Source organism: Convolutriloba macropyga, chromosome 1 (assembly GCF_964194025.1).
Source record: "Convolutriloba macropyga chromosome 1, txConMacr16.3, whole genome shotgun sequence".
In the NCBI taxonomy this organism is placed as follows: domain Eukaryota; kingdom Metazoa; phylum Xenacoelomorpha; order Acoela; family Convolutidae; genus Convolutriloba; species Convolutriloba macropyga.
This window is the reverse complement of record NC_134468.1, coordinates 17,592,093-17,604,943: the sequence shown is the minus strand read 5'-3', so window position 1 is coordinate 17,604,943 and position 12,851 is coordinate 17,592,093. Positions and strand designations below refer to the sequence as shown.

General features: G+C 32.9%; 1 protein-coding gene across 7 annotated transcripts in view; it reads right to left on the bottom strand.

Annotated features, from left to right (window-relative positions):
- The window catches only part of LOC142335874 (dystrobrevin beta-like), a 203,811-nt gene that overhangs the window by 145,786 nt on the left and 45,174 nt on the right, over positions 1-12,851 (bottom strand). Inside the window, exons 1-2 of one of the 7 annotated variants that reach the window (XM_075384285.1) lie at positions 11,546-11,681; positions 8,774-9,554 (exon numbers count right to left, since the gene is read on the bottom strand). The exons of 5 other annotated variants lie outside the window; for them this stretch is intronic. In XM_075384285.1, coding sequence (XP_075240400.1) covers positions 8,774-8,841 — 68 coding nt within the window. In that variant the 5' untranslated portion in view covers positions 8,842-9,554; positions 11,546-11,681. Of the gene's footprint in view, positions 1-8,773; positions 9,991-11,545; positions 11,682-12,851 lie in introns of those variants that run through there. One more of the 7 variants, XM_075384275.1, reaches the window with a different exon arrangement.

The following is a 12,851-nucleotide window of genomic DNA, read 5'->3' as shown; positions in this document are numbered from 1 at the left end:
AAACAATTAGAAATCAAGTAAAATATCCCAAAGGTTTACGAATACCAATGCTTCTATAAAACGGCATTAGGACCTGTTCTTATTCATTTCTTTAAGCGGCTAAAAAGAACAACAAAAAAACAACAAACAAAAATTTTATTGAAACTTGCCAGAAAACGCTGTCAAAACCGTCAAGCCATATTTCGGCGCTCAAAATATATTCGTTTGCACCTTCTTCAAACACCGATAATGTAGTATTTGGCCCTTTAAGAGTGAGACTAGGTAACAAGTAGACAAAAAAGAGAAAAGGGCAAAAATATGTAAGAATTTTGATTTTTTTTCAATACAAAATTATATCAAAAGTCATGAAAAACATTAATTACAAAATGAAATATTTAAATAGGGTCGTTTATTCATCCATAGGAACTCTTTGGGACCTGCAACTATCCACAATAATTCTTGCGTCTACAAAAAGAACGTCAAACATGACAAAATTCAAATTAATTTACTTTTTTGTGAAAAACCGGTGTCGAAGTCAGTAAGGTCATAATGCATTCTTTAAAAAAATAGATGTTAGGAAATCAATCCCTTTTGACTCCTTCCCTTGACACCCACAATGTCATATTTGACCTGTAATTAATGAGATTAGGTAACAAAAAAAAGAACAGACTTGCGAAGTTACAAAGTTTTTTATTTTTAGTTTTGGAAAACGATTGTTTTCAAAGTCATGAAAAACATCAGCTATCTTCTGATATCAGAATATCGGCTCGTCTATTCTTCCAAAAAAAGTCAGTGAAACCTATCAATATACAGGAAATTTCATACAACTGAAATGACAAATACAAAATGACAGTTAAAGACAAAATTTTAAAAATCAATTAATTTCTTGAAGAAAGAAGTGTCGAGGCTGTTAAAACGATAATCTATATCTTTAAGGATTTTAAGATGTTCAATTGTGTTTCATTTTGAACGCTAATAATGTGATATGAGAACTGTCAGTAATGTGATAATGTGACTAGAAAACGTGAAAAACTGGCAAATTTCTAAAAACAAAAAAGTCTGAAATCTAATAGTATCAAAGCCAGAAAACAATAACTTCAGGCTTAAAAACGCAATCGAGACTAAATTTCTAATCAGTAGAATGAATAAGCATTCTTTCGTTGCTGACACTAAGCTGCAAGTTGACCAAATTAAGAAAAAAAGTAGGAAAAGTTCATTAAGCCATTATTTATTTAAAAACCAATTATTTTTAAAACTGATTGCAATCCGAATTCTTTTTGGATTGTAACAGTCCAAGATTGGCCAAAAACTATCGCTGCTAATGCTTATTTTCCGTTAGGAACTATTGATTTTTCGAATATTGTAGATATAGATAATTTAATAGTTGAAAACTCAAAAAAAGAATTCTGCATTTTTGATAATAAACGAGTAAAGCTAGCAAAAAACGGCAAAATTTTAATTACAGAGCACTCTCGGTGGAAGTTGAAGTAGGAATAGCCCCCTTCTGAGCCTTCAAAGATTGTATTAGTGTTGTTTGGGGGTGTAGTGTCGGCAAATTTTATCAAAGTGGACTAAAGTAGCTTATTTCGTGCTGTTTTTGATGAAAAAGGCTGAATTTTGAAATATTTATCCAGAGTTTCTGACCAAAAAAATTAAATCAGAATAATCAACAAGGCTTTTTTGTCCTTAAAAATAAAATCAACGACACTATTTCTAAGAATTTCAACAAATTTTAGCGAAATTGACGAAAAATTTGGCAAAAATTTCGGAAAATGTGAATAAAACAACGTGATTTCACTCTACTTTTTTCAGAAGTTTAAACCTCGATAACACCCTGTAGAAAACGAAAATTAAAAAAATCTTTTTAATTCCTTATTCTACGCTGGACGAGCTTTCTAATGATACCAGTCTCAACTCTCTACGATGATTATATCGATCGGCGAAAATTGACTGAACAAAAAAAACCCATTTGAGTATATAGTTCCTCCCCCCTCAAGAGGGGTCGGAACAATTATTTCTCTATACAGGTGAAAATTGGAACAAGAATTTATTCTGATCATGCACATTATGCATATTTGAATTTAAAAAAATTAGAAAAAGAAAAGAAAGTTATTTGCACGTTAAAATCAAGCAAGTAATTTGCACGTAAAAAGAAAAAATAATTTGATTCTGATCAGCCATAAGAGCCATATCAGCCAAAGTGACAAAATTGTAATTTGGAAAAAAACTCGATAAAAACAGCAATGACAAGGCTTTAGAAAGAAAACCAATCTCGAAAACCCAACATAAAAAATTTAACTCTTTATAAAGCTTATATATAAAATATTACCCAGATTAAAAAATGCTTATTCATGCAATAGACGTAAAAAAAATTCAGCAGCACCTCGGAACCGTTGTAATAAATAAGCTAAACACAGTTAGCAATCATTTAAATTCTACTGACACAAGCAACTTCCCGAGTATAGGAAACGTTAATTGCCTGTAATAATTTCAAAACTCTATTAAATGACCTTTAGTTAAGTCACATTTTATCTTAATGTTTACAAATTCTCAGAGATCACCAATTTTATTTAGCTTCATTCGGTAAAACTTTAAAAACGTAGCAGGAAAAGGGTTTAAAAACGTAGCAGAAAAAGCCAGATTGAGATACAACAGAACAACCTGGATTAAAAATCCATATCACACGCAAATGTCTCAATTTTGACTAAATATGGCCTATGGTTTGAGATTTATCTTGACTAATTAAACAATTTGTAATTCTCAATCAACTCAGTTAAATCTGAAACGGAAAAAAACTTTATTAATCGAAAACTATTATAATAAAACAGAAGGAACCACAAAAATCAAGCAATGTCAAAAGTGTCATAGAGGCAACAAATTATAATAATAACATAGCAACAAAATAAAATAATACCATAGCACAGAAAGTTCCATCTTACCTGTCAGGGTTGCAAACACAAGTTGTAAAATTTGTACGAAAAACCGTTGTGGATTTATGAAAGCAACTTGAAGGCATTGGAGAAAATTACATGTACTGTGTGAAAAAAATGCCCTCTTTCTTCGGCAGTAAAAACAAAAACTATTTGGCATACCTTGCAAAAATAAGCTTTCACACGCAGACGCACATGGACACTTCACACACAGACAAGGAAAACCATACAAACCAACACACACAAACATAAAAAAAAATTTTAAAAAAATTTCTTTTAGGCAATCGGTCAATACTCAAGGTTCATCACTGTTCAATTAGGTCTTCTGCTTTTTTCTTAGAAATAAAAACTAGGCATAGACTTTTTGAGGTAATGGAATCGGTAATTTCAACTTTGACACAAAACTTTGAAATGTAACTTTTCGAAATTTTTTCGAAAAATTTTGCCAGCATTGATATTTCATGAGAGATTTTCTTAACTTTTCCAGGTGTATGGTCAGCGTTATATAAAAACGAACGGTTTCAAATTTGGACTTACCTAAAGCGGCCATTTGTCGTATATAATGTAATTTTTCTAATTTTTATGTTTCCTGGCAGTTTTTGCCCTCTGCCTCTACTTTTATCTTACATTTCAGGAAACCAAATCTCTCAAACTAGCTCTCGTTCTATCACGCACACATACAAAAAACATTACACACGCCCACACACATTCACATACCGAAACAAGCACATACGCACACAATTACAAATACAACACAGACATAGAAAAAAAAATTTTGGGCGTCTAATCTTTACTCAAGGTTGATCAGCATGCGTCTAAAATCTGATTGTTTGTTCTGGAAAACCAATTTTTCACTTCTTGAGGCAATTGTATCGCTAGTGGCTAAAATGACACATATATTTAAAATACCATTGTTGAAATTTTGACATACAGTTTTGTCATATTTGATGTTTCATGAACATAATGGCAAAATTAATTGTTCAAAATGTGAAACTACTATCAGAGAAAAAAAAACAAACAGAGTACAAGCTTTTGACAAATTTGAAGCCGCAATTTGTAGAAAATTTTCAGGTGGTCTATTTTTCAAGATTTCTGACAGTTTTTGCTCTCTGCTTCTATCTGTGTGTAATTTAAAAAAAAACTAACTCTCTCAGCCTTACTATCTTATTTCTCTCTCACACCGATACCACACATTTCAAACACGCACACTCATATACGTTCACACACACAAGCGCAAACACACAAACAATAACCTCACCAACAAAAAAAGACATTTTTAGGCTTTTTTGCTATCTGATTGATCTTTACTCAAGGCTCGTCAAAATTCATTTAGGTCTGATTGTTTTGTTCAGTAAATTTCAATGTGTACTTTTTGAGGCAATCAAATCTGTAATAGTAAAATTGACACCATAGTGGGAACAGACCTTGAGGATAAACTTTTCATGAGGATAAACTACTGCAAACTTTTAACACTGCAATATATATCAAACTTAAAATTGTTTTTCAAAAACTCATAACAGCATTGGGAAAAATTGGTAATCATATAAATTTATGTTTTGGCCCTTTCATTATTTTAAGTAAGAGTGGCTTTAGCGAAAAAATCAATTTCAATAAGTTTTTTTGTGATCTGAAATGAAAAGAAAATTCTTCTTTCAAAAGAGCATTTCCTTGTTATTATGAGAAGTTTCACAATTAAAATCTGATTGGTTTTTTTTAAATTGCAGAACCGCACAACGACTGAAAATGATCGGCTCGAAGGGCAACTTCAAATTAAAGGGAAGTGAAAAATAGTTTTCTTAACTTCAAAAAAATATGAGATAGATTTGGATTCAATTTTTCAACCTGGCGACGCAAAAACTCTTTAACTCTCAAATACTTCTGTAATTCATTCTTCTAGAAGAGATTGTTCCGAACTATCTGCTCTGACAATAGAAAGAATACAAATAAAAAAGATAAGAACAGACATTTTCAATATTTTGTGGTTGATTTGATGTTTATTTCTTGAAACTTAAATATTTGCGTCTAAAAACTTTTGAGAACACTGAAATGGTTGATTCTGCTGATATCTGCAGAAATGTTTGCAAATAACTAATTTAGAAAAAAAAACTCTTTTGTTTTATTTTGAGAGACATAAATTGCCTGAAGTCTTCCATTATCCATAAAATGTTTTCGATACAGAGAAAAAATGACTCGTACTTTATTTTTAACCAGCAGAATTTATATAGACAGTTAAAAGTTTTTAACGAAATTTTGAGAAAAAAAATATATGATTTCTTTTTGGAATTACGTTCAAAATTATTGATAAATAAATCTCTACATAACCTAACTAAATTCAATAAAAATTTGTTCCGTTCTTTTTTCTTGTAAAGTTCAACGTCAATCTGCCACGATCCAAGCGTGTTTTTTGCTTTTGCAGTTTTTGCTTCCAATTCTAGAGATTATCCCTTTTTTGAAATTTTAGATAATTTTTTTAATAAAAATCAAAATCTGAAGCTTAGGGCTACAAAATGGTGTCTTTCTCTTTTCCCTACAGTGCGTAAACAAAAAACTTAAACTTGACCGAAGAAAAAAAGTCAGCTTCGCATATAAATATTCCCCCATTTTCGAAAAAATGTTGGAACAATAAGACAGCACAAGAAGCCTCAAATTTGTTTGTAACGAAAAACTATTGCGACTATCAGTTTTTCCGGGCTCAAATTTAAGCGTTTTTCCGTAGCATTTTTTACATCATTTGTCTTGTTTTCACAGACTATTGAGTTTAACACAACTCAAAGAAAACCAAACAAAGAAATGTTCTCCTTCGCTTCAATGTTTACGATACAGATCGATGAAAAGTAAGAAGCTCTTTCTATCCTCTAGTAAAATATTTAACACTTTTAATTTGAAGGGAAAAAGTTGAAAGGATTCCTTTATAAAAAAAGTTAAATGGGCCCAGTAATCAACATCGGGTCAAGCTTCAACATCAAAGTGATTTAGTTCTCTAAAAAAGTTTTAAAAATGTTCTTTCCTTAAGATCCATAAAAAGAACCAATTAGGCAAATTTAGAATCCATGAAGACCCACTAAAAAGTTTCGAAGCACCTTTGCCCGGTATTTTGTATTTGAGCATAGGGTTTTGAGTAGATGTTTACTAAAATTGTGATTTTATATTTTTCCAAAATGCTGTTCTACTTGGAGACGTTGATTTTTTTTACTGAAAACTAAAATAAACTCATGACTGTTTCAAATTTTCTGTTTAATAAAACAGCCATTATTTTTGGAGCCAGTGGGGTGTAAAAACTAGCAAATCAGTCGAAGCGTCAGGAACAACCAACAAAAAACGAAATCTTTTTTCTTTTAGTTTCACAAAAAGACAATTTTTTCTTGTTCTTTCCTCAAGTATAGAAAATTTAGCAAATGATGTGAATATTCAAAGAAATCGATTTGCAATAGAACTATGGGATGATGGTTCCAGGAATAGCTTAAGTGACCACAGAATTAGGCAAATTTACGTTGTTCTTTTTTCAAATATTTTCTCCGATTTTAATCATTAAAAGAATATACTGTTTTGATGATGTTTCCATTTAGTAGAACGGTCCATAAAATATAAGCCCTTGTCTAAATAAAAATTAGTTTCTTCAGGAAGCCACAGACAGAGATAAAATTTATTTACTTTTATTTTTTTCCAAATGTCAAATTTTATTCCTTTCTCTGTTCTCCTGAAAAATAGTTAACGGAAGTTTCCTTTTACATCAGGAGAAACAAATTTTCATTTGGATTTAATTTTTGCAAATCAAACCACATTAATTAGCTGCAAGATAAATATATTCTTGAAAGAATTAGTCTAGAAATTCTTCTAAAAAGGAGGTTGAAATAGTATTTCTTTTTTTTTCATAAGATTTTCGGCTCACGCTTTGGTTATAAACGTTTTAGTTATAGTTTAGTTTTATAAAACGTTTTGGTTATAACTAGAAAAAATAAAAAAAAATGACAAATAACTTTCAAGAAAAAGAAGCCGTAAAAATTTCCTAAAAAAATGTTTTTTTTTTTGTCTCTTTAAAACTTTTTTTGGTCAAGTTAAAGTTAGTCGGTTACTCTGTTTTGTTTTTGATTAAAAAAATATAAATGATATATTATAGAATAAAGTTTTTAAGTGTAATTTATTTACAATGTGACGAAACAAGCATCATTAAAATGTTTTGAAACCACCTAAACCTCTCAATATATTCCCTTCATTTTATCCACCCATTTTCAACTTGCAGTAAAAATTTGTACTTCTTTAAAATAAAAATCAAAACTAGCCTCTGCGGTCTACAAATTTACGTTTCTTTCTTGCTACAATGCAAAAACAAAAAGTGAAATTTTGACTAAACATAAAGAAACAAAAGCCGGTCTCGCATATAAATTCCCCGTTTTGAAAAAAGTTTGAACCAAAATAACCATTTTTACAGAAAACTCATCCAAATTTTTTTTTTAAATTCTACAAATCACGTAGTCAGAAAAAAATAGTGCCAGTGTTTAGCTTAAAAAAGCTGAATTTTTTGTGCTGATTCAATCCAATCAGTCACGAACTTTCCGATTCTAAACATTTTTGCACGAAGAAATTAAAGATTGACACAAAAGTGGCTTAAAAAGGAAAATAAAATTTTGAAAAATGACCATTTGAGCACTTTCGAATTGACACCTAAACTGATATTTCATTAAAATCAGAATTCCGCATAACTATCTTTTTTTATTCAGTTCGAAATCGGTAAGGCAAATATAACGATATTGACAGCGTTCTCGTTTTTCGACAAAAGAATTGAAATTTATTTTTTTAAATCGATTTTACAACACAAAAGGAACCAGCTCACCATGATTGAGGACGACTTGAGGACCACTAGCAAAGTGCCACACAACATTCCGGGGTAATTCGCGCAAAAATCTCAACTCTTTATGTTTTGTTAATTAATACAAAGAAGATTATAAAGCATTTTGTCTATTTTTCAAGTACCCAATTGATTTGTCAATTATTTCAAAAAGGAACGAACTTGATTCATGTGCAAGGACTAGATTCGCTTAGTCTAAGTTTTTGCTATATGAATTTCTCAAACTAACTGCTCAAAAAACTCTTAACATCACTGAAAATTAATGCCAGTGAAAGCTGTTGTATGCACGTCTCAACTAATTGACGGGCCCTAAACGGGCTGAAAAAGAGTTTTTGACGCTTTTAACGTTTCCAATTACACGTTTGAAAAGGTAGAACTGGCTTCAAATAAAAAATAAAAAATAAAAAACTGTCAGCTGAATATTAGAGTAACCTTGGTGGCACAAATAAACAAGATGGATATAAAATGATAGTATTTTTGACTATCAAAAATGAATCACTTACCAACGACGTATAAAAACGGTTAGATACGCGTTTCTGAATCCGGGTTTAGTTGACAAAAAAGTACCATCAACTACAAAAAAAAATTTGGGACATCTTTCATTCATTCGAAGGGAATCAACTCAAATTTCACAAAAAAAAAATGTAGATTCACAAGTAACGCTATAATTCTAGCTACTGAAATTGTCCAAAATATTTGAAAAACAATCGAAATCTTTCAATATAATTTGAAATCATGCAGAAACATTTAGGAGACAGATGTAAGAAAAAAGAATGTTTGAAAGAATAAATAGTTGTGACTGAGCAATTCACGACTAATGTGAAAAACATGAGATACAGTTTCCTTTTTCAATTCGACAAAAAAACTTACCGTTATTGTCGATCGAATGGAAACTGTGCATAACACACTATATCGGAGACGTCTAACTTAGTGAACTATTTTACCCAACAGAATTCTATATCCACACTAAAGAAAAATGATACTGCTGAAAAAAGTTGAAATAATTCGGAAACCTTACCTCCTAGTTGGGTTCAGAGAAGATGTCAAAGCTGGTTGCTTTTTAGTTGCAACTATTGCCTTCTGCATTTGCTCAATTTGGTTAAAACTACGAACGATCTCTCAAGTAACAACAGCAGCCTGAGGTTCTGGTCATAAATCAAACCCAAGTGTTGACCAAACCCCCGCAGATTCGCCCAAATTCCGTAGGACAATCTTGTTTATTAAATATTTAACAACATTATAACGGAAAAGGGCTCTTAACGTTAATAGGCCCAATAGATACGTCTGGATAAAGTAAACGTTTTAGCCCAGCTCCTGTGTTGGATTCTTGGGACGCAAATTTATTCAAACTTCGACTCAATATTTGGATTTCGACTCAGTAAACAGCAAACCATGTTTTGTCACATTGACTTCTTCCTGCAAATACGTCAACATGCGCAACAAATTCAATATATTCCGGTTGAATCCGTTTATTTATTGCACACTTCATAAAACCTGAGGATATGAAAATATAGGGATATATTGGTTAAAAGGTAAGAGCTGGGGTCGTATTCGGGAGGGGAAATTCATTTCAATTTAGAAAGGAGAGAAATATTTGCTAAAATCAAATCTGATTGTCTTTGAGACAAGTTAGACGTGGGAGTTAAGATAATTAAGTGATAGATAGCACTGCGGCCATGACAACTAGGGCAACTTGTCCCCTTGTGCAGACCCGCCGCTCAAATTTGCCCTAGAATTGCACCCCCAAATTTGTAACGTGGGCGAAAAGCGTTGAAGTGAATAAATTGACAATCAATAAACTGGGAAGCAAATGTCAGTGTAGTGTTTTAATGTCCCGCGGCTCAAAATTTATCTTTCACTCTCTCAGGATGCGAATAAAATATGGCAAAATTGTTCCTCTAAAGTGCGGAAATGTAGTATTTAAGTAACGCTTGAGCCAAAAATTTCAATACTTTGACGCTCAATTAGCTCGTATTTCCAATGGGCAGAATATAATATGAAGCAGCATCGACATCCAAGAGCAAAATACAATAAAACTACAGTCAGCTTCGCTACAAATTAACACTGAAGCTTTTGATTTTCCTCAGATTGGACGGCTGGTTAAAATAATAGGGGACTGTTAAAAGCCTCAACGACTACGTCTAGTTCAATTTATCAAAATAAACTAGGGACTAGGGCAATTGTTCAAGCGTTGTCTTTTGCCCCTTGTGCTATACCCGTACTTTATAGCCCAACTCGCCTGTGATTCCAAGATGGCGTTCTATTTTGTATACTGTACCTACAGTACAGCAGTTATTATTGTAATTCAATAACCCATTCGCTATTTTACAAAAGACCCTTACAAAAGACCCAAGTCCACGTGGCGGGTGTGTAGTTAGATATGGGTGAATTTGGTTGTTGAAAAAATAGCATGCGTGAACAGTCGTTCAGGTTCAACCTTCATCAAATGCCGCGGTGGTTGAAATTTCATCTGTTGTTCAAATCCTACGTCATACAGTATGAGGTCCCGCGTGAAATATAGTTGCATCACATGATGTTAACTGTCAATTAGTGCCGCCCCTTATCGGTGGTAATGTCTGGTACCACCATGCCATGCCACCACTTAAAAAACTAGAAACAATTATAACGCCGACTCGCATAACAGTTTATAAACAGCTTCAGAGATTCAAAAACTACATCAAAAAATAATTATGAATCCATGAAATATCCATGTCAAAAAATAAACGAGATACTCACAGTTACTGCCCACAGTTCATCGACTATCCACCGCGTTTTAATAACTCAGTATTGTGAAAAAATGTGGTCGCAAAAATGGGCTCAAAATACCAGACGTGAAAAAATCTGATGAATGAATCAGAGATCTGAGGCAACCAACGTGTGTAAAGATGATGCACTGAATAGCCAAAGAGTTGAACAGCAGTAGGCGAAAACAAACAATCATTCTTGTTCTTGTTTTCTTAAATTTTTCTGCGAAGTTCAACAAAAATTTCGATGGGGGTCATTTTCAGATAAAAGGCATGTTTTTACACAGCAGCAACTAAACTTGTTTAAAAATGTGTTATAATAAGTGAACATTTTGATCAGAAGAATTGATGGTGGTTTTGATCGAACATCAGTTAAGCGAAATCCTAACGGCATGAAAATTTTCGGGCGACAGACGATGAGCTTCTTCACTTTTTGGTCAGAAGATGACGGATATTCCAATATACCTCCCAAGGTCGTGAAAACAACTTTCTGTCAGAGAAAAGGTTGGGAGTAACCGAAAGCAACTTATATGAATAGCAAAAAATTACTTGAATAAGAAACTTATTACTGAATAGGAAAAAAGCAAAAACTATTGCAGATAGCGGACACTTTAGTTATCAAGTGTGTCTCTAAAACCTTTCTACGTTATGTTATTGTTCGATGTCTTCAAGTTTTATCCCCCATTTTCACCTTATTTTTAGTAATCGCAGCTGACAAAGACTGCTTCATGCCGGCGTAAAAGATTTCCTACCTCATTTTACTCCTCCTTTACTTGGATGAATATTGTTTACATGGCGGTACACGCCAAATGATTAGAATTTAGAGATAGACCAGAAAATATTGAAAAAGAAAACCAAAGAATACAATAATTCAATTAGTCCGAAGATCTCCGACGAAATGATATAAGGTGCTAAAAATCAGTGGTAATTCGGTTAATCAGTATTTTTGATAAATTAGTATTTATGTTACAGCTAAAGACGTTTGATTTTGGAAACTCCGTTTATTCGGACATTAAAACACTAAAGAGTAAAAGTTAAAAGAAAACCGATGTAAGTCTTTGAAGTTAATGCGGTAACGTTTCAGTTATTGTAAAGCACACACATATGCGAAACAAAAAACAAATTCAACACTCTGGTGTTCAAACGATTGAAAACCGATAATGCTACACCAGTTTTGAAGGGAATGGAAAAGGCGTAATCGTCTAAAGTAGAGAAGCTTAATTACAGCCAGATATTTACTGCCTTCTTTTTTTCTTTTTATACAGCCACACGCACCATTTGCTAACGTATTTCTATGCACGCGAGTGTGAAGTTTCCGCTTGAATGCTGATCGAAACCGGATAATTTGCCGTTCCTCCTGCTGCCTTTTAACTTCCTACTTCAACCCGGACACACCCAGTCCCAGTCCCTATACTACTGCTAACCAAGCCACTCCTCCCCGGATTAACACGCTATTGCACAACCTCGGCATCATCTTATTGATGCAAAAAAGAAAGCACTGTTACAGCATCTCAGAGTTCACTACCTGCAAAAGATGGAGTACAGTCAAATTGAAGGAAAACATTAGAGATTTTCGTTTTAATTATGGAGGTTTGCAAAAGTCCATTCCACAAAATTGCAATCCTCCGCTTGACTGCAGAAACCTCAATACCAGAGCTTTCATAATCATTAATATTGAGACACACTGCACATATAGCCTGCATATTAAAAAGTTAACCAATTCTTTTTATTACCCAAAGTTTCCTCAGACAAAAAATAAGAACAATTTCTAGTATTTCTCTCAGAGCTAAATTTATTACATTTAACCTCGAGCAGTTTTAATATCCATGAGAAGCCTTTTTCATTTGAGAAATGATTTAAACAAAATATTTGTTAAAAACCGATCATTTTAATTGTTATCAATGCAGTTGGAATCAACGATGGAATTACGCGCTCGTTTCCATGAAAAATCTTCTGAGGTATATTTCCTGTTCTGGCTTCCAAACTTTGCGTTATTGATTTAGGGCCCAAGCAGATAGACAAAAAACTAAGATCTCCCCACTCATTGGGTCAAACATAGATAAAAATTATCGCTATTGATTGTTATTGTCCCTCATTGGATGACACGTCTTAGAAGAAAAGCGAAAAGCTCCCCTCATAACAGCTGACATAAAAATTCGAAGGTTTCATCGCGTTTCATATATGGCTAGTATCTCTCATCGCTTGCAATCAAAATGATTGCTGTCCCTCGTATAGCTAGCCCGGTAAAGACTGGTAGAGCTAGTCGACTGAAAGATCGAGATCGCCCATCAGGCTGCAAAATTATGTTACCAACTAGAAAGGCGATTCGTTTGAGGTTCTTACGAACTGTCC